This window comes from Cyprinodon tularosa, unplaced genomic scaffold, assembly GCF_016077235.1.
Source record: "Cyprinodon tularosa strain WSP-4 unplaced genomic scaffold, ASM1607723v1 ctg1342, whole genome shotgun sequence".
Lineage (NCBI taxonomy): Eukaryota > Metazoa > Chordata > Actinopteri > Cyprinodontiformes > Cyprinodontidae > Cyprinodon > Cyprinodon tularosa.
In genome coordinates, this window is record NW_024038161.1 from 29,526 (window position 1) to 49,622 (window position 20,097).

Here is a 20,097-nt window from a genome sequence, read left to right on the forward strand (position 1 = left end):
GGTGGGGTGGTATGTGTCATCCTCGGGTCCTCTACCAGAGGCCTGGGAGTTTGAGGGTTCTGGGCAGTATCTTAGCTGTTCCTAGGACTGCGCTCTTCTGGACAGAGACCTCTGATGTTTTACCTGGAATCTGCTGTAGCCACTCTCCCAGTTTGGGGGTCACAGCCCCCAGTGCTCCAATTACCACTGGCACCACTGCTGCTCTTACTGTCCACATCTTTTCTAGCTCCTCCTTCAGTCCTTGGTATTTCTCAAGCTTCTCGTGTTCTTTCTTCTTGATGTTGCTGTCGCTTGGGATTGCCACATCTATCACTACTGCCTTCTTCTGCTTATCGCTACTTCTTTAGCAATAATCTTATGTTTAAGATTATCGCTAAAGAGGCCATGTTTAATAAGTAGTGATTTTTGTACGTTTTGAGATCAGGGTGTGAGAGTTACAGTCTCGTTGACCGTCCAGGAAGTAGACAAGGCCCAATAGCTAACAGGCTGGAGTCACTGAGATCAGGGAAGCATGTAGTAATCCTGTAGATCTTTGCCCACTGGTCACCACCAACGCGTTCACATATAGGCCCTACCACTTCTACCCTCCCTCAAAGATAAGAGGAATTTTAACATAGGGCATGTGGGTGTCATGAAACATTTAAGACGTGCTGGTTCAATTATCCCTTTTTTTGATAATCTCTTTTCATGGGGATATTGGCTCTGCTTTTTTGTAGATGGATGCAGCAGTTCCACTCTTCTCCATCAGAACCCTCTTCTTGCCCTGAAGATGGAGGAAGATGCAAAACCAGAGATGGAACTCTGACTGCCAATCAGTTCATCTATGCCACAGGTAAGACTGAACATCTCCAAGCCAAGCTTCCTTCAGTTCTGTATTGAAATGTTTTCACATCTTTAATTTAAAAAGGTGTAATGCACATTTTTCACAGAACTTTGGTTTTTAAAGCTGGTTTAATCCCAGCATCTGTGTCCACCCTAAATACCCGTTGAATTTGCTTTGATAAGCTTCAGTTTTCAACCTTTTGTGCTAAATTTGTCGAACCTGAAAATTTCCATAAAACTGGTTATAATTTTAAGCCATTAAAAACAAAGAGATGAAAGAAAGCCATCTACATTGCTGATTTCAGAAAAAGAGGGACAGGAAGGTGAATCAGAGCCACAACCATCTGAGTTCCCGCCGTTCCCTAAGTACAAATGGCTTGAATGCCCCCTTTAAAAGAATAATATTTTAAAAAGTAACTGTGAGAGGACCTTAGTTATAAATTTTTTTAAAATGTCTGCACTAACTAAGTGATCTGCGGTGGCTGCATCCACACAAGATGACGGTGTCTTCCCTTGATGGAAGAAAAATTATATAGTGGGATTAAAATGTGGAAAAATAAAGTACAATAAATGATATTCAATAAATGCCATAAAGTCAATCAGCCGGGTTCATTTTAAAAGAAATCTTTAAACCAATCTGACTGTCTAAAGGTATTCAAATAGTCTCTGTAAAGTGCCTTGAGATGATATGTCATGAATTGGCACTATATGAATGAAATTAATTTGAACTAATTTTCAAAGGAACAATGGGGTGTTTAATGCAGAACTAAAATGTATTCTTAAAGGTACTGATTTTTTATGCTGTTTATACTGTATACATATGTTGTACCAAGTGCATAAGTTCTCAGTTCAGTCAGATCATACGGACGGATTGGTAAAACAGGTTTCATCTAATGAAACCCAGGATGGAGCTGGGTGTATGGGCAGTTTGGGAGGTGAGATGGGTAAATGCAAGGAGTTGGGTAGAAAGGCTGCTCAGCCAACTGGGAGTGTAAGTGAGCTAACCAAAAGGATATTTCTCTCTGGGAAATATCTAACTGAAAGATTGTTGGTATTCCTCCTCCATGCCCAGAATTTTGGGGTATGTGCAAATTTAAAGAGCTGGAGGAAGATGCCTCATTTATGTTTACTTAAGGCCCAGTCACACCTTGCACCCTTAACTTTCTATGTATATTATTCAATTTTTGGCATATACATGACATATTCATAGTCCAGAGCGTATGCTTATGTAAACGACCTAACTTCTCTTGAGGGGGGCAGCGATCCGGCTGCCCAGCCAGCATAAAAAGATTTCGTTGGTCGTGGCATTAACCTAGCTGCTCTTACCGTCCGCCAAAAAAATAAATAAATAGAAATAAAGAAAGAATGTTTTTGGTGGCAGCAGATTGAGCGTCATGTCTGCTAGGAAGTTTGTTGGTGGTGGGTGTGAACACAGGGAGGATCCATCACACTCACCTTCTGGCTCACCCTATGATGGTTATGTATTCTGGAGGAGAACTGACGGTTTCCTTCTGTGAACCCTCTTTACACCAAAACGCTGCCAATACGCCATTAAACGGTAGCTGGAAGTTAGAACCACGTTCAGAGCTCATTGGAGGGAAGTTCTTGATAAGTTACTGAGAGGTGTAGGATAAGCTAGATGCCATGACTGATGAGGAACTGACACTGAACGTATGTCAACCATCAGATAACTGACCTGGAACTGATGGCCAACGGATGGCATACACTGTCCGGAAATTTTGAGCATGTTGAAAATCTCTTGATGTAATCGCCATATGTCAAGGTGTTTCAGCATACTTCAGCCTGCTCCTAACTTCAAAAAGTTCCCATAATTTACCCGATGTATGCCAGCTTTTTGCCAGATTTTGTCTAAATCGTCAAGGTGTGACAGGGCCTTTAATCATTTTGCTGCAGCCAAGTTTCTGTAAGGCAACATAAATCAATGTGATTATCACAAAACAAGTCATGAACTAGCAGGCATGTTGAAGAAAGAGAATTAATTAATTAATTAATTAAGTCTAAATTAATTCTATTATTTATTCCTTTAGGTGTTTTCTTCTAATTTATTTTATCTTTGTCACGGACAGTGTGTCTGTCTGGGTGGATGTGAGGGACCAAACAGGCAAACCGTAAGGGCGCAGTGAAAATTTCCCCCCCCAAAAACGGTTTTATTTCCCCAAAGTAACAAAAACCCAAACAATAATTACAAGGCCCCTTAAAAGAGTTCAATTTAAAAAAAAAAACTAACTCAAGGCAAAAAATATCAAAGTTAAACATAACAAAACCTGAAACTCATCGCTCAAACAAACAAACTGACCTGACACCTCAGAAGAGGACTTAAATTCTGGAAAATCAGACCACACTGACACACTGAGGAAGAGGGAAGGAGAACATCTACACAAATTTGACAAAAACAACTAAACAGTTAGCTTAAGGTTAAAACCTAAAATTACAATAACTAAACAAAATTAACACAATTAGCAAATAACAAAAGTAAAAGAAAGACTATGCAAAATATTAAAGTGAGGACTCAATGGGCTTCGGTAATAGTGGAAGTCCAAATGATACCACCTTATCTGTCAATCAGGCAATCTGGATTGAGTGTGTCAGCCAGAATCCTTTGCCAGTTATAGTATGGAATTCAGTGGTAAATTCTCTTTAGCACATAATCAGGACACGCAAATTAATGCTGCAGTATCAAACATCCAACCATCCATTCATTTTCTGACATGCTTTATCCCAACTGGGATCGCGAGGGATGCTGGTGCCTATCTCCAGCTGTCTACAGGCGAGAGGCGGGGTAAACCCTGCACAGGTTGTCTGGTAGAAACAGGAAATTGTTAAAATTAATTTAGTGTGGCCAGTTTCTAGACAGCAAAGGCTTTCTGCTTGTAAAACCAGCCTTAGTGAATAGGAGAGCACAGATTTAACTCAACTCTCCTCTTATTAGATGATGTGAAATGGGGACGCCCCACAGAATGCACCCGCTAGCTGGATATCTTTCCAGGAGGTCTGTATTCATTTAACATCGGCAAATGCACCAAATATGTAAACCAGTCGAAAATTCTATTTAAGACAAAATCTAGAGACTTTAATTATTATTCTGATGTCCCTTCCAGAACCAGGGGAATAAATAGGTATTTATTGTTATGCCAATTCAATTGATATCTCTTCCACAGACGGTACTTCCCTAAACACCAAAAAAGGAAGTACAAAAATATTTAATATATGACAAAATTAAAATATATGAATGTTAACCAAATGTGCGCACTACAATTTGAACTAATGTCTTTCAATATTGCCAAAATTTTGTGGAGTTACCAACTGTGTGGCCATTATGATGTAGCAATGAGTGGGTAAGACTACACAAGGTGAAAATAATCAAATCCGGTCCAAAATGCACAATACAGTGCTCACTCATATCTCACAAAGCGTTTTCCCCCAAAAGACATGGCACCCATCTCAGTTTTATTTATAACTGTTGTAACCTAGTGTAAATGTGTGATACAACAGAGCGTGTTGCCTCATGGACTGTGTGGAAATCTGTGCTGCATGCTGAGGACATAGGGACCCCCATTTCATCATTCTGCTTCATTCTCTCTCTGTTCTCCTATTCTGCAGAATCTGTTAGTTCAATCTCTAACCTTCTGCTCTCTCTGCTTTTCCTCAGAGTAGCTTTGCCTCGTCTGTTCCTGTTTGGCTGTGACGTCATCCTGGAAAAAAACATCAGCTGTGCTGCTTCTATCAACACCCTTGTTAATAGATGTTGGAGATCGGCCTGTTTTCCAGTGTGGTCCTGTTTCTCTGACCGTGACTGAGTGGATGTGCTCTCTTCGTCCTCTGGCATGGGAGCTGCCTTGGAGCTCGTCTGCCTGGCTGTGTGTTTCCTGGACGGGCCGCCTTTTACAGCTGCTTTTTGTATCTCTGCTTCTGTCTCCTTGAACCCCAGTCGGCCTCGGCAGATGGCCGCTCACACTGAGCCTGGTTCTGCTGGAGGTTTCTTCCTGTTAAAAGGGAGTTTTTCCTCTCCACTGTCGCTACAAGCATGCTTATTGTGGGGGATTGTATTTGAGTCAATGAGTCAATGCAATCAACTGGTTTTCCTTAGATAGAAAACTTTGTATCAATTTGACTGTATGATCTGGTTGAACTGTAAAGTGCCTTGAGATGAAATGTGTTGTGAATTTGGCGCTATATAAATAAACTGAATTGAATTGAATTGAGTTTGTTTTTAGATACCAAAAAAGATGATATTGCCAGGATTCTATGAAGCATAAACTGTTCCCTTAACCTCCGCTCTCCATTGTTTTCTGTGTGCAAGGGTTTCCTGCCCAAACATCATGTCCTCTGTATACTCTGCATATTGCTATATATGGAAAAAGCCTTATTCCTGAAACACTAAGTGGCCTAAAATAATATTGCTCCTATACTACCTGATATTGTGAGTTGTTTCTCAATTAGGTGAAAGTATTTCATCTGGATTTCCTTCATTAAAGGTTGGGAAATGTTGAGAAAGCCCTTGTCTCTCTCAGCTTCTTCTGTAGCTGATGCTATTTAAAAAAAATATCAGATCAAAATGAAAAGATGAGGACAATGGTGACATTTAAGAATCTGTAGCTAAAAGCTGCTGCTTGTTTTTTCAGCATTTATTCATCATCCCTGCTTGGAGAATAAGATCCAGATGATGGCCACAGAACAGAGGCAGAAAAATGCTCTATGACAAAAGGGAAAATATTCTGATTTAGAGAAAAGGCTGAATTGTTTGTTTTAAAGGAGAAAAAGGAGAAGTCCTAATGAGAACACCTCCTAACCCTTCAGATGATTTGGGTCTTGACTAAATCATTTTTTTCCTTCAGTTGCCTTTTCTTTGTTGTTTCAGCAGATGATGGTCTGCAGGAGGTTCTAGAAGAACATAAGAGCAGCCTGAGAAGAAGATGTGAAAATGTGACTGAAGGAGGTGATGAAACAGGAAGTAGAACCATCTTAAACATGATCTACACTGATCTCTACATCACTGAGGAACAGAGTGAACTGGTTAATACCCAACATGAGGTGAGGTGGATGGAGAAAGCTTCAAAATACCAGAACCTCCATGATACTCCCATCAGGTGCCATGACATCTTTAAAGCCTTCCCTGACCAAGATGGAGCCATCAGAGTGGTTCTGACCATCGGCGTCGCTGGTATTGGGAAAACCTTCTCAGTGCAGAAGTTCACTCTGGACTGGGCAGAGGGCTTGGAGAACCAAGATATCAGTGTGGTGGTTCTGCTTTCCTTCAGGGAGCTGAACCTGATCAGAGATCAGCAGCACAGTCTTCTCACGCTGCTCCATGTTTTCCATCCAACCCTCCAGAAGCTCCCAGCAGAGAAGCTGGCTCTCTGGAAGCTTCTCTTCATCTTTGATGGCCTGGATGAAAGCAGACTTTCTCTGGACTTCAACAACAGTCTGACTGTTTCTGACGTCACACAGAAGACATCAGTCAACGTTCTGCTGATGAACCTCATCAAGGGGAACCTGCTTCCCTCGGCTCTGGTCTGGATAACTTCCAGACCTGCAGCAGTTGATCAAATTCTTTTTATATGTGTTGCCAGGGTAACAGAAGTACGAGGCTTCAACAACTTCCAGAAGGAGGAGTACTTCAGGAGGAGGTTCAGTGATGAAGAGGAGAAGGCCAGCAGGATCATCTCCCTCATCAAGACCTGCAGAAGCCTCAATGTCATATGTGGGATCCCTGTCTTTTGCTGGATCACTGCTATGGTTCTGGAGAACCTGCTGACCACAGAGCAGAGTGAAGAGTTGCCCAAGACTGTGACTGATATGTACTCACACTTCCTGCTGGTCCAGACCAGGAGGAAGAAGAACAAGTACCATGAAGGGCATGATAGAAGTATGCAGGAGCTAATGGAGGCTGACAGGGAAGTTCTCCTGAACCTGGGAAGGCTTGCGTTTGAACAACTGAAAGAAAAAAACACAATTTTCTATCAAGAGGACCTGGAGCAGTGTGGTCTGGGGGTCAGAGAGGCCTTGGTGTACTCAGGAGTTTGTACAGAGATCTTTAAAAGAGAAAACTTGATCTCCCAGAAACCAATTTACAGCTTTGTTCATCTCAGCATCCAAGAGTTTCTGGCTGCAGTTTACATTTTCCACTGTTTCACCAGCAGGAACACACAGGTACTGAGGAGCTTCCTGGGAAAAGAGTACAGTGAAACATCTCTGGATGACTTTCTGATTAGAGTTATGAAGGAAACCCTCAAACTAGGAAATAACCACCTGGAACTGTTTGCACGCTTCCTTCATGGCCTCTCTGTTGAGTCTAATCAGAGACTCTTAGGAGGCCTTCTGGGTCAAATGGAGAAAAATCCGAAAACCATTAAAAAAATCAGCAACAATCTTAAGGAGATGAAAGCTGGTGGACGTTGTCCAGATGCATCTATTAACATCTTCCTCTGCCTGATAGAAATAAAGGACCTTTCAGTTTATCAGGAGGTTCAACAGTTCATGAAATCAAAGAAAAGATCAAAGAAGCTCTCAGAGATCCAGTGTACAGCTCTGGCCTACATGCTGCAGATGTCAGAGGAGGTTCTGGATGAGTTGGACATGCAGAAATACAACACAACAGATAAGGGAAAATATAGACTAATACCAGCAGTAGTGAACTGCAGAAAAGCTCGGTGAGTCTAGGGGCTTCATGTATAAAATATGCCTATGGAAACAATATTTGTGGCATAACGTTTTACTCAAACATTCCATTTTTAAAAATGAATATTAAATAAGGGTGTGCTCAGGAGTTCATACACACCCAGGACGCGCCCCACAGCCCCCCAATACACTAAGTGATGGACCTGATCAAAGGAGCCCAGAGAGATCAGTCTGATGGGGATACAGATGCTGTCTCAAGATTAATATGATCCAACAACAGATCTCTGTGCTGATTGATGTTGAGTTTATCCTTACTTTTCCTATTCATGAGGATAGTTTTCTTTGCGATACATAACGCAGTGAATGCCATGCAAACTGTTTTTTTTTTTCCATAGACCGTTCCTAAAAGTCACCCGGCAAGCAAACTGGAGGGGAAAGTGAGATTTTACAACCCAGGCACAGTGATAGATCCTTACATACCTGAACCCAAAACCTCTGAACTGGCGTGCAGAACCAGAATGCGTGAAAATAATTATCAACATGATTGCCTGTGCACTGTGGACAGATGTTAGATTGTGAAAAAAAACCCATCTTGAATAATCTTTGACCTGTATAGTGCACTCTGTGGAGGATTTTGTATTGTATTCGTTGTAAATTGGGGTTTCTAGTCATTTTAAAAGTTCTTAGACATATCTGAGCCCAGATGTTTTGTTCAAAGCTGACTGATAAATCCTCCTCCCATTTAGTAATAGGAAGAGATATTGTATCATCCAGTTTAGTCAGTGTCCTGTATAATTTAGACAGTAGTTTGGGGGGGGTTAACTCTAGAAACTCTGATATATTAGTTGGAATTTGTAAACCTCCATCAATATGCTTAAATTTATTTCTAATTATAGCTTTAATTTGCTCAAGAATTTATTTTTGTTAATGCCATATTGCAAATTTAATCTAGCGAATGTGATAAACTCCGTACCTTCAAACAAATGATCCAGATATGTAATACCTTTATTTTTCCAGTACGGAAAGTTTATCACATTATTGTTTTGTAGAATGTCAGGGTTATTCCAGATGGGTGTACGACTGCACGGGATAAGTGATGACTTCGTTATTTCAAGAAATTCCCACCATGCTGTCAGGGAAGAGCTGATTATAATATTTTAAAAACATGAGTGCCGCTTCATATTAGAGCTAATAAACGGCAAATCTGAGATTATTATATTACTGCATATTCCCTGTTCTGTATCTATCCAGGGTTCATCTAAGGGCTTGTGTTTTATCCATTTAGAGATGTATTGTAATCTATTTGCTAAGTAGTAGTTTTGGAAGTTAGGTTAATCTAAAGATATTTTGAGGGGGGCCACCTACTACCCGCTCAGGGAACCCACCCAATATGCCCCTGGTAAGTGATGTCGGGGCTCCCCAGACCAACTGGTTATGCCTTTGAGGGCTCCTGAAGGACGGAAAGAGGTTAAGCCCATGGGCACAGAGAGCTGTGCACCACTTTGGCTGAAAGCTGGGAAATAGACGTGCACAGCATATGATGCACAAGGATAATTTGGTTTGTCCATATTGAATTGCACAGTTGGTGGGCTGTGCCCGCCTGCTACGATCCATTGCAGTGATGAAATCACCATTCGAAAGGTTTGCTTATCTTCAAACATTGAAAGTTGTTTGTATATGCAGAACAGACATTCAAATAAGGCAGAGAACCTCTGTCTGCTGTTCAACAGATCCAACTTTCAAATATCTTAATGCATGTATGCTCTGATCAATATTTGATTTCCTTTCAGTTAATTTCAGTCCATTTATATTATGCAGATTCAAAACGCATATGATCTCAAGGAACTAATGAGACAATGCGATCAGAATTTCTGACTTAAAGATCTAATAGATCCAGTAAGATTAGTTATACATTTTTATAAGGGGTATCCGCTGATTGCATCTGTTCAGTGGCTACAGGATTCCAATTTCTGAATTACCATGGATTATCTGCTTCTTTTTCTATGTCTGCTTCTGTCTCCTTGAACCCCAGTCGGCCTCAGCAGATGGCCGCTCACACTGAGCCTGGTTCTGCTGGAGGTTAAAAGGGAGTTTTCCTCTCCACTGTCACTTCAAGCATGCTTAGTGTGAGGGATTGCTGGAGAGTCAATGAGTCGATGCAATCAGCTGGTTTTCCTTAGATAGAAAGGGATTGCTGAAGAGTCATTGACAATATGCAAGAGTAAATCCTCTCTGTAGGCTCATCTAGCAGGAGCTTGTTTTACAAGTCAATGACTGGATGCTTATCCTGAACAATTTTCCCAAACAAACTAAATTTGAACTGAATCAGTTCTAGCATACATGCTCTGTGCCAGTTTCCATGTCATTTGGGATAAAGGGTGAAATTTAAAGTCTTAATACTTCCAGCTGCTGCTGTGCGGAGGGACTCTAAAACTACACCTCATCCCAGACCTGGTGATGCTCATCATTGCTTTGATAACATTAAACAACCTAAGTCTGAACAAAAAAAAAATAATGATACAGAATTTGCTGGTAATGTGAGTAGACATGACCACCTGAGCTTAAACGGTCATCCAGTATCTACATGCTAGAAGAAGAAGTTACTTTTTTGATCTCCCTGTGGATTGACATTGGGATATGATCCCCTCTGAACTGGGCATAAACTTCTGCTCCTAGGTTTTTTGATAGCAATGGTCACACCACAAATTTCATAACCTCTGTTAAATGAAATGATGGGTCAGAATTGTGGTGTAGCAGGCTAAGAATGGCATTGTCTACAAAAAAATACAGCTTACACAACTCAAAGGCGTATCTGTGCTGATGCATTGGATCCTGAAAATGAGTCATCAATTCAGATATTTTGGATTAGGGAGTGGCGGCCTAGTGGTTTCCTTTGGTTCTGAGTTCAAACCCCGCTCCCACTGACTGCCACTTTGGGTCTCTGAGCAAAGACCCCACACTACCCGTGGTACCGTACAATGGCAGCCCACTGCTCCCCAAGGTGATGGGTTAAATGCAGAGTTAATTTGATTGCTCTGTACTTGTTACAGTGCAAAGACAATAAAATCTGAAAAAAATTGTCCAACACTATCTCATAAACAGTGAGAATAAATACCAGGGCTCCCAGACTGTGTGGCAATTATTTATGGAAACAGTCTCCCACTGTACATGAACTAAAGCTCAGGCCTGAATGAAACTCATAGTTTAGTTCTGTACAATGAACAAATTATTATCAAAATGGAGCCTAGGCAGAAGTTCAACTGAAGAAACGGATTGCTCTCCTTCATCCACCTGCAACTGCCAATCAGCATCCAAAGTTCATCTTAACTTAAAAGGCCTCCCATCCGCTCCGTCTGCTCCTGTGTGCAGGCAGTGGATGCGTTGTGACGTCATTCTGATGACCCCGTTTCCACCCCCCTCCAGCCCCTCCTCCACCATCGTGAATAAAAATTCATCAGAGCGTCATTCCTCCTGGACTCTTACTGCGTTCCCTGTCTCATTTCAACCGATCCGGCAGAAGACATCCATGTTGAGCCTGGTTCTGCCAGAGATTTCTTCCCAATGGGGAGTTTTTCCTCTCCACTGTCACTTCATGCTTGCTCATCATGGACAGGTTCTCTCAACCTGTCTTATCCAAGCTGGACTTCCATCTTTCAGGAAGTGAAGCTCTAGTATCAGCTCACGCAGTCCAGTGGATCTCCCCATAAAGCTTAGCAGACTGTCTCTCTTACCAGCAGTCTATAGACTGACCAACTCCATCTATCTCCACTTCACCACCAGTTTCAGGCCGGGAGGGGGGGGGGGGGGGGGGACTGACCTATTCTTTGCTACTGTTCATAAATACCTATCAAAATTAAGGCCTATGTTTCCTGCCGAGCTCTGAGCACCTCAAATTATACCCCAAAGTTCCTGTCCCACAAACAAGAGAGACAGCAGGGCGACAGTGGCATCGGATGTAGGAGTTTGCCCTGAAATCGAAGGATGGACGGTTCAAGCCCCGGCTTCGACTTTCATTGTCGTTGTGTCCTTGGGCAAGACACTTCACCTGCATTGTCTACTGATGGTGGTCAGAGGGCCCGGTGGCGCCAGTGTACGGCAGCCCCGCTTCTGTCAGTGAGCCCCAGGGCAGCTGTGGCTACAATGTAGCTTGCCACCATCAGTGTGTGTGTGAATGGGTGAATGACTGAATGTAGTGTAAAGCGCTTTCTTCAAGTCTCCTGACGAGGAAAAAAGGTGCTACATAAGCACAGGCCATTTACAGTTTACAACACTAAATACCAGCAAGGCTACCTCACAATATTTTAAACATAACTTCATGTTGCTACAGAGTGCATCTATTTGGCTCCAAAGAGAGCAAACCTTATTCTGAATAATGACAGGCAGCAGCAGTATGCTTCCTATCTGACAAAGTTGCTGGGAAAGTAAGTAAAACTGAGACTCCAGTGAATTGGATACAGAAGATTCTGATGTTACTTTATAGAAATTTGCCCTTGAGATGTAAAATCTCTATTTTGACGGCATCCTTCACAAAAAACTTTTAATCTGCATTCTGTTGGCATTGACTTACACATTTTATTCTTTTTTTTAGATTTGTTAACTTCAGGTTGACAGAGATCTACAGTGTTTTGCTCCTTTGTTTGAAAACCAACCCCCCCCATTTGACAGAACTGGACCTAACCAACACCAACTTTACAGATGATGGAGTGAAGGACCTCTGTATTTTTCTAGAGAACCCCCTCTGCAAACTACAGATATTGAGGCAAGACTGTTTTAGTTTTGTGCTGATATTTCTGATGTAAAAGATGTTTTCATACTAAACTGTTAATATTTTACTGACTTTTTACCTGAAGGTTTTTGTTATCTTCAAATGAAAATTATTGATTCATTTATTTTAGGGGTTTACATCAATTTCATAAGATTTGCATCAGAGCTCATAACAGAGAACCCAGTATACAGACAGACAGACAGCATGATATCTCTAAAAGTGTTTATTTAAAATGCAATGAAGAGCTTGGGCACATAAGGCAGGAATCTCTGCAAAAAGAAAACTGGACCACGTCAATCTAACCATGCTTGTAGCGTCAGTGGAGAGGAAAAACTCCCTTTGAACAGGAAGAAACCTCCAGCAGAACCAGGCTGTGCACTGTTAAAAAAGTAAATGGCAATTGTTGTTCTAACACACAATTGTATTGTAATCCGACTCAGAAATATAAATTTGACATCTAACAAATAAATACACGTTTGCCCAACTCAAATTCTCAGAAGTTGGTTTAACAAGGAGTTTTAAATCGCCTATACAAGATTTTTTGAGTTCCCTCAACTGTAAACTCATGGGCATGCGCACTGCTTATGTTCATGGACACGCCCACTACGGTACGGGGTTTCCTATCCCTTTCTTCAAGGGCACAGCCTTTTTCCCTCGTGTTTGAGAAGATTGGCGGACATTGTGATTTTATGCATCTGGAGAACCACGCAGGAACGACCCTGGGACCTTACCAGTTTTCCCGGTGAGTGCTGCAAAGTACAGACAGTTAGCGGTTAGCTCCGTGAGTTAGCATTCCCTTGTGGTGTATTGCCACCGAGTTGAAGCATGAGTTCACATGTTTTTCACGTTCTGATGAAAGGAAAAGCAGCGCACGTGCACGTGTATAATGCGCGTGTGCGCGTGCGTGTTTATGCCGCGCATGTGCGGGTGAGTGTTTATGCATAGAGAAAAGAGTGTGCCTGTTATTTTCATTGTACAAATGAAAAGAGACATTAAGTTGAGTGTAATAACTTATTAAATTTCTAAATTGTTTTATGTAGTGCAGTGTTGTTGCACTCAGGCACAGAATATTACAAGACTACATTATTTTACTTTCTTAATCCGATGTGGGTATTTACTGTTATTTACATTATTTACATGTGGATTTTTTGCTTTCATGATTTTATTTGCTTTACAAGAAAAACAGTGACATTAACATTTTATATGTTAACCCTGTAATGCAGCAGTTAATTCGTAATGAGTTAGAAAAGTTACATTACACACTGAAATTTATCATACTTGGAGAGATATAAACTGTACAGTTAAGAACAAGAAGTGAATGGATTTAACTAAGCCCTGTTGTGCTATGCAGGCTGGGTTTTTTGGATACCCTGGATTCTGGATTCTCTCCTTAAATGGAGATGGCGAGCCAACCGTGTGAACATCTGGATTTGGATTGAAGAGAAGGATTTGGACTGAAGAGGACTTTCTTTTTTTGCATTCATCGTCCTGTCGGAGTGGTAGGACTAAAAAGAAAAACTCAGAGATAAAAAGGGAAAACCTTTTTCTTTTTCCGTTGGGAAACAAGACATTTTATTTCATTTTATTTTTTTTAAAAGGGTGCACCCAATTTAAAGAGACTACAATTGAAAAAAACAAACTGAAGGCCGTCCAAATTTGTAAAACTGTTATTTTTTCATATATGTTAATACACTTACTTCACAAAAAATTACCTGTGTGTTTTCCTCTTACTAAAATGGTGTCTTACTGTTTTTTCCCTCATCATCACTCTTACGAATCTAGAACATTCTGGTCCAGTGTCATGTTACTTTGATCTGTGCAGTTAAGATTATGTTGTTGAACATGGTTTTATACTGTATCTATGCAATGTTTGGCTTGAAGCAATAAAAATGTTGTATTAACATAATTTTTTGTGTGTTGAATGATTGGTAGTGAAGACGATTGGTAGGACTAAAAAAACTGAGTTGATAGAACTCAACTTGCAGATAACACTACAAAATCTGAGTTTGTAGAACTCAAAATCTATATGTCAAACTCATAAAACAAAGTTGATAGAACTCAGAACTTAAAGGTGAAACTCAAAAACCTAAGTTGGTAGAACTCAAAATTTCTATGTAACACTCCAAAAACCTAAGTTGGCAGAACTCAAAAATCTTTGTAAACTCAACCACAGTGAATTTAAGTAAGGAAAACTAAAAAAACCAAATGCATCACGTTGCCTAGAAAATGTAAGTTCTGTCAACCTCTATTTTTTTTTCAGTGTGTGAGCGGCCATCTGCTGAGGCCCACTGGGGTTCAAGGAGAATGAAGCAGACATAGAAAAAGAAGCATAGATACAAAAGGCAACTGTCAACCAGCTCCACAGGCGGCCCCGTCCAGGAAACACACAGCCAGGCAGACGAGCTCCGAGCCAGCTCCCATGTCAGAGGATGAAGAGAGCACATCCAGTTAGTCACAGTCAGAGAAACAGGACTACACTGGAAAAGAGGCAGAGCTCCAACATCTAGAAACAAAGGTGTTGATGGCAGCAGCACAGCTGATATTTCTCTCCAGGATGGAGTCACAGCCAAACAGGAACAGACCAGATGAAGCTACTATGAGAAAAAGCAGAGAGAGCAGAACGTTAGAGATTGAACTAACAGATTCTGCAGAGTGGGAGAATAGAGATAGAATGAAGCAGAATGATGAAATGTACTAATGTCAAACCATTATATAAGAAAGGACCAAACATAACATATTTATTCAATTATTGTACAATTTCTATAATGAAAATAATTATTTAATTAGATTTTTGATTATAAGAAACTTATTCTATGATTTGTTAATCTTTAATTAACCAACATGTGGGGAAGAGTAAGACCACAGAGAACAGCTGCCCAGGGTGAAGCTTTTGACCTCAGTTCTCCCATGGTGAGGTCACGTCCTTGCAAAGCCAATAGGAAAAATCAGATGCTTCTGGATACAAAAGTAGCTTTCAAAAACGTGCCGTTAATTGTCAAAATAATGCACAGGATATGGAAACAGCACTATAAGATATCCCTTGATATAGTTTATCAACAAAACAAGGCTTAATTTATGGATAAGTAGTCCTTTAATGAGAGCTCTTCATCTTGTTTTGTTGAACTGTTTTAACTGGCATCGTGCAGGCTTCTGCTCATCTGTTATTCCTTTGTTCAGAATTTGCAGCTGTAGGTTGTCAAAGATCAGCTGTGCTTATCTGAGCTCAGCTCTGAAGTCCAACCCCTCCCATCTGACAGAACTGGGCCTGCTAGGAAATAACCTCAACAAGGCAGATGTTCAACAGCTGGAGGATCTTGTAACACGTCCAGACTACAGACTGGAGATTCTGTAAGTAGATGGTGAAAGTGAGTGAAGTTGCTGTAAGGTACTGAACCCAGTTGGTTTCAGAGCCAAGGTCCTTAGTTTCCTGTAAAGCTGCAGCTTCTCAGTTAGACAGCAATGGTGACAGGCTTCCTGATGGAACACAGTTGGTTTCCACTATAGAATGATGTGAAATCTGTGAAGGAAACTAACCTGTTGCCCAAAGTGTGCACAGGTGTGCAAGTTCATGGTGAAAGGAGACTGTCTCCAGCCCACAGCTGCCCTGAACAGGACTGAATTTCGTGCTGCTCTTTATTCTGGATGTGCTGCATCACTAACATCAGCTAATAAAGTGATACCACTGTTCTTTTTCTCTGCAGGTTGTGGGTGTCTCTTTAGAGACAAGAAGCTAAGCTGTTCTGATGATTCACAGAACTTAAGCAGCAGCAGTTTAAGTTCACGAAGATTTCGACAGGATCATAATGATGAAGTCTAATCCTATTTCTTCATGTCTGGTATAATTGGTATATCTTATTGTAGCTCCTTAGAAAAATGAAATTAATCTGCATTTAATAGCTATAGTTATTTGTTAAAATAAGTATCTGACCAAGGCATATAGTGTATAGTTTCTCCTCTTATTTATTTTAGAAATGTATGATCAAGTTAAATTCTGATGTATTCATGATGAATGTTTATTTCAGATGTTTGCTACAAATCTTTGCTTTGCTCTGGTTCTCAATTTATCAGTTTTTTTGGTGTTTCATTCACCATTCATTTTGGTGTTATTTGGAGGATCTTTTCTTAGCTTTCTGCAAAGATACTGACTTTGATAGTTTGGACTCTAATAATCTGTTTTAAATATCAGAAAGTGGATGAACATGTAGATGCTGTCCTGCAAGTCAATGAAAAAATAAGTTGGTTTTCCTTAGAAACAATTTACCAATCTGATTGTAAGATCAGATTATCTCTGTAAAGTGCATTGAGATGCAGTGTTGTTAATTAGTGCTATTGATATTAACTGAATAAAATTGATCCTGAATACTCATTATTATACTGACAGTTTCAGTAAAGACTGATTAGATTGTTCTCATTTCTGAAAGTATAAGTCACAGAGAAATGCATTTAAATAATGGCCTCCAGAGCTTTGACGATGTTTTCTTGCAAATAGACCTTGTACATCTGTTTTGTGGGAGCTTTATAAAAAGAAAGATAATTTAATTTACCTTGTATTGCTCGTCTTTTAATAATAAATCTTTCTCCAGCATTTGACAGATGGACCATCTTGATCTCTTGCATTTTTCCTGGTAAAAAAGTGTCCAAACTATTATATAGGTACACAGTCAGAATATGCCGGTTACCAGTTACATGGTATACCCCAGTATGAAAAACTCATGGTCTCAAAATAGTTGTTTTCTATTATACCATTCTTGTGGTTGTTGTGGAATTTTGCATTTGCCAAAGGAGAGACCAGTGGCGTTAGGTGCAGGAGTTTGCCCTGCATTTGAAGGGTTGTCAGTTCAAGCTCCGGCTTTCAGTGTCATTTTGTCCTTGGGCAAGACACTTCACCTTCATTGTCTAGTGGTGGCAGTCAGAGGGCCCAGTGGCGCAAGTGTGCAGCAGCCTGGCTTCTGTCAGTGAGCCCCAGGACAGCTGTGGCTACAAAGTATTTTGCCACCATCAGTGTGTGATTGTGTGTGTGAATGGGTGATTGGCTGGGTATAGTGTAAAGGGCATTGGTCAAGTCTCCTTGCTTGAAAAAGCTCTATATAAGTACAGGCAATTTAGCATAAGTACAGGCCACTGCTCAAAAAAACAGAAAAAATAATATTTGTCTTTGTAAATTTATTCAAAGGCATAAAGCATTTGAGGGCTCATCCTCAGCTGACACTGGAGAAGAATTAGATTGTAAATGTCCTCTGACTCCAAGTCTTAAATACAATTAGTAGGGATAGACTAAAAAAGATGCAAAATGGCAGCACGAACCACCTCTTAATGGTGCATTCAGAACAGATGCGGTGGCACTGTTGATTTCTGTGAGAATTGCATGGAGTTGACAGCCTTGCATTTCAGATGCAGTTTTTCCTACCCTGAATGGCGTCTTAAAATTGAAGGAGCTTCATCTGTGTGAAAAGACACCCCAACCACATGAAAAAACTGAGCAAATAGACATAATGATTATTGCTTCTTCAATGCAAGTTTGTGCAATTAAAATGGTAATGTGTGGAAATAAGGCTGCTTTTTCAGTGCTTCCTTATTTCTGCAGATAAAACTGTCATTTGTGTTGATTTGTTTTATCAGATGACATCACCATTCCAGCAGACTTTATTGCTGTGCTCATTTCCTGGTATAAAGTTATTGCATAAGATGACATGTCATTTCTGTGCTGGCATTGAATCTAACAGTGGGCATTTTTACCTTATTTAGTGGCTGGGATGATTGTTTAATATTTAGTAAAATCACCAGCCTGCAAGACCCTTAACTTTGGACTTGCTGTTACCCCTGTAAATCTCCCCCCTCAGAAAGTTAAGATGCTGGGCAGTGGGAAGTGACAGACTAGGCTCTGTGATAGAGGTAAAGCATGACGATTAACAGTCCTTCAAGGAGTAAATTAAAAGGTCTTTCTTTAAAGCCACTTAAAGACCTCTTACAGAGCATTCCTTATTACTACCTTTGTTAATATTTTCTCTCTGTATTCCACTTTAAGTGAAAAAAAGATGTCACGATTACAAAGAAAAGTTTCATTTTCAGTGATCACCACTCCTCTCTCTCCATTCAGTGCTGCTGTTCTCAGCTGTAGCTAGTAGCATCAGATTTCGGGAATGCAGAATGTACCAGACCAATGCCACTGTTTACATGGTTACGTTTGCAGTTGTTTTAGTTGCCTGCCTGAATTGTTCTATTCCATATTTAAGAGCTCTGATCATCAGGTTATCTCAGCTAGCATTGGGGAAGGGGAGCACTGATATTAAACCCCCACCTCGTCAAATGTGTGCTTTGACTGATCTTGATTCTGAAGAGCTGAAGTTTTTAACTGTATGAAACATCTTTTTGCATTGCTATTGATCTTTTTTTTTTAACTCAAAATGAGATTTGTTGCATTTAGGAGCTCAGGTTAATCATTTAACCTATACTTTGTAGACATGAAGGAGTCTATTTTCTGACTGATTTGACCTTTTTTCTTTCCAGGGAAACAACAAGAGTAACTGATAATGATAATTCAATTTCAATTCAATTCAGTTTATTTCTATAGCTCCAATTCAAATCACTTTACAGTTCAACCAGATCATCCAGTCAGATTGATTCAAAGTTTTCTATCTAAGGAAAACCAGCTGATTGCATCGACTCATTGACTCTTCAGCAATCCCTCATACTAAGCATGCTTGTAGCGACAGTGGAGAGGAAAAACTCCCTTTGAACAGGAAGAAACCTCCAGCAGAACCAGGCTCAGTGTGAGCGGCCATCTGCTGAGGCCCACTGGGGTTCAAGAAGATAGAAGCAGAGATGCAAAAAGCTACTATAAAAGGTGGCCCTGTCCAGGAAACCAGAGCTAAAAATAATGATGTTCTTTCTAAATTCTCAGCTAAAAATAATAATATTCTATTTAAATTCTCAGCAAATAGATCTTTTACAATGAAAACATCATCAAACAGTTAAACATATTTTGACCAACTGGAATGCAATTCCAGGGCTCTACTTCTTGGCAACAGATATTAGCTATCACTAATTTTTCCATGAAAATATTTAATGCCATGTATCATTTTATTCTCAGTACAGACACACCTGAATCCTGCTAATTTATCAGAACCTCTTACAACTGATCTTAATACAAATTAGTAGATACCATTACAAATATTTTTTCCTTTTTATTTCTCGATTGCATAAAAGTTTTTGTAGACAAGAAATACTTATTCCCATAACAAGCCAGGACCTTTCTCAAGCTTTATTTATAAAGTATTACAGTTTAACCAAAGAGTGTGTAATTTATTTTGATCCTGACTACTTTCCTGACTACTATGGCGGAACACTATCGCCATAGTGTTCCGCTTGATTTATGCATATAAATAACTTTATTATAATTATGTAAGGAGTTTTACAGATTATATGGACACTGCAATGGAAGTAGAACAGGGAAGGATAACAGATAAAAAGGAGAAAAGATGAAAGAAAGAGGAGATAAAAGGGATATAACGATAACACATTTTCAGTCTGCTTCATCAGAGATGTAATAGGGAACACCACAACCAACAGACATGGTGCGAGACATACAATAAAGTAACACCTGGATACTATCGCTGAAGTATAAGTAGTATTATTTAATCTGACATGTATTCTGTGTTACCTGAAGATAAGAATATGGGCTTTTCCGTATGGAAGTGAATCTCTAAGTACCTAGAACCAAGCACCTGTAGTTGTTTCTGAGAACACCTGAGGAAGGCCAACCTCTTAATTGTGTGGCTGAATTAGAGGTCCTATGTACACCCCACCCTGATCTAAAACATGAACCACTTTCAGATTCTGACCTAGAACTCTTTGTTGATGGTTCTGCTTCC

General features: G+C 40.2%; 1 protein-coding gene across 3 annotated transcripts in view; it reads left to right on the top strand.

Moving 5' to 3' along the window:
• Positions 1-16,299, top strand: part of LOC119778515 (NACHT, LRR and PYD domains-containing protein 12-like) — a 41,126-nt gene extending 24,827 nt beyond the window's left edge. For 2 of the 3 annotated variants that reach the window (XM_038277777.1, XM_038277779.1), the window contains exons 5-9: positions 717-832; positions 5,702-7,493; positions 12,050-12,220; positions 15,404-15,574; positions 15,928-16,299. In XM_038277777.1, the coding sequence (XP_038133705.1) occupies positions 717-832; positions 5,702-7,493; positions 12,050-12,220; positions 15,404-15,574; positions 15,928-15,946 (2,269 nt within the window). In that variant the 3' untranslated portion in view covers positions 15,947-16,299. The remainder of the gene's footprint in view (positions 1-716; positions 833-5,701; positions 7,494-12,049; positions 12,221-15,403; positions 15,575-15,927) is intronic. The other variant, XM_038277778.1, reaches the window with a different exon arrangement.
• Positions 16,300-20,097: the final 3,798 nt, after the last annotated feature.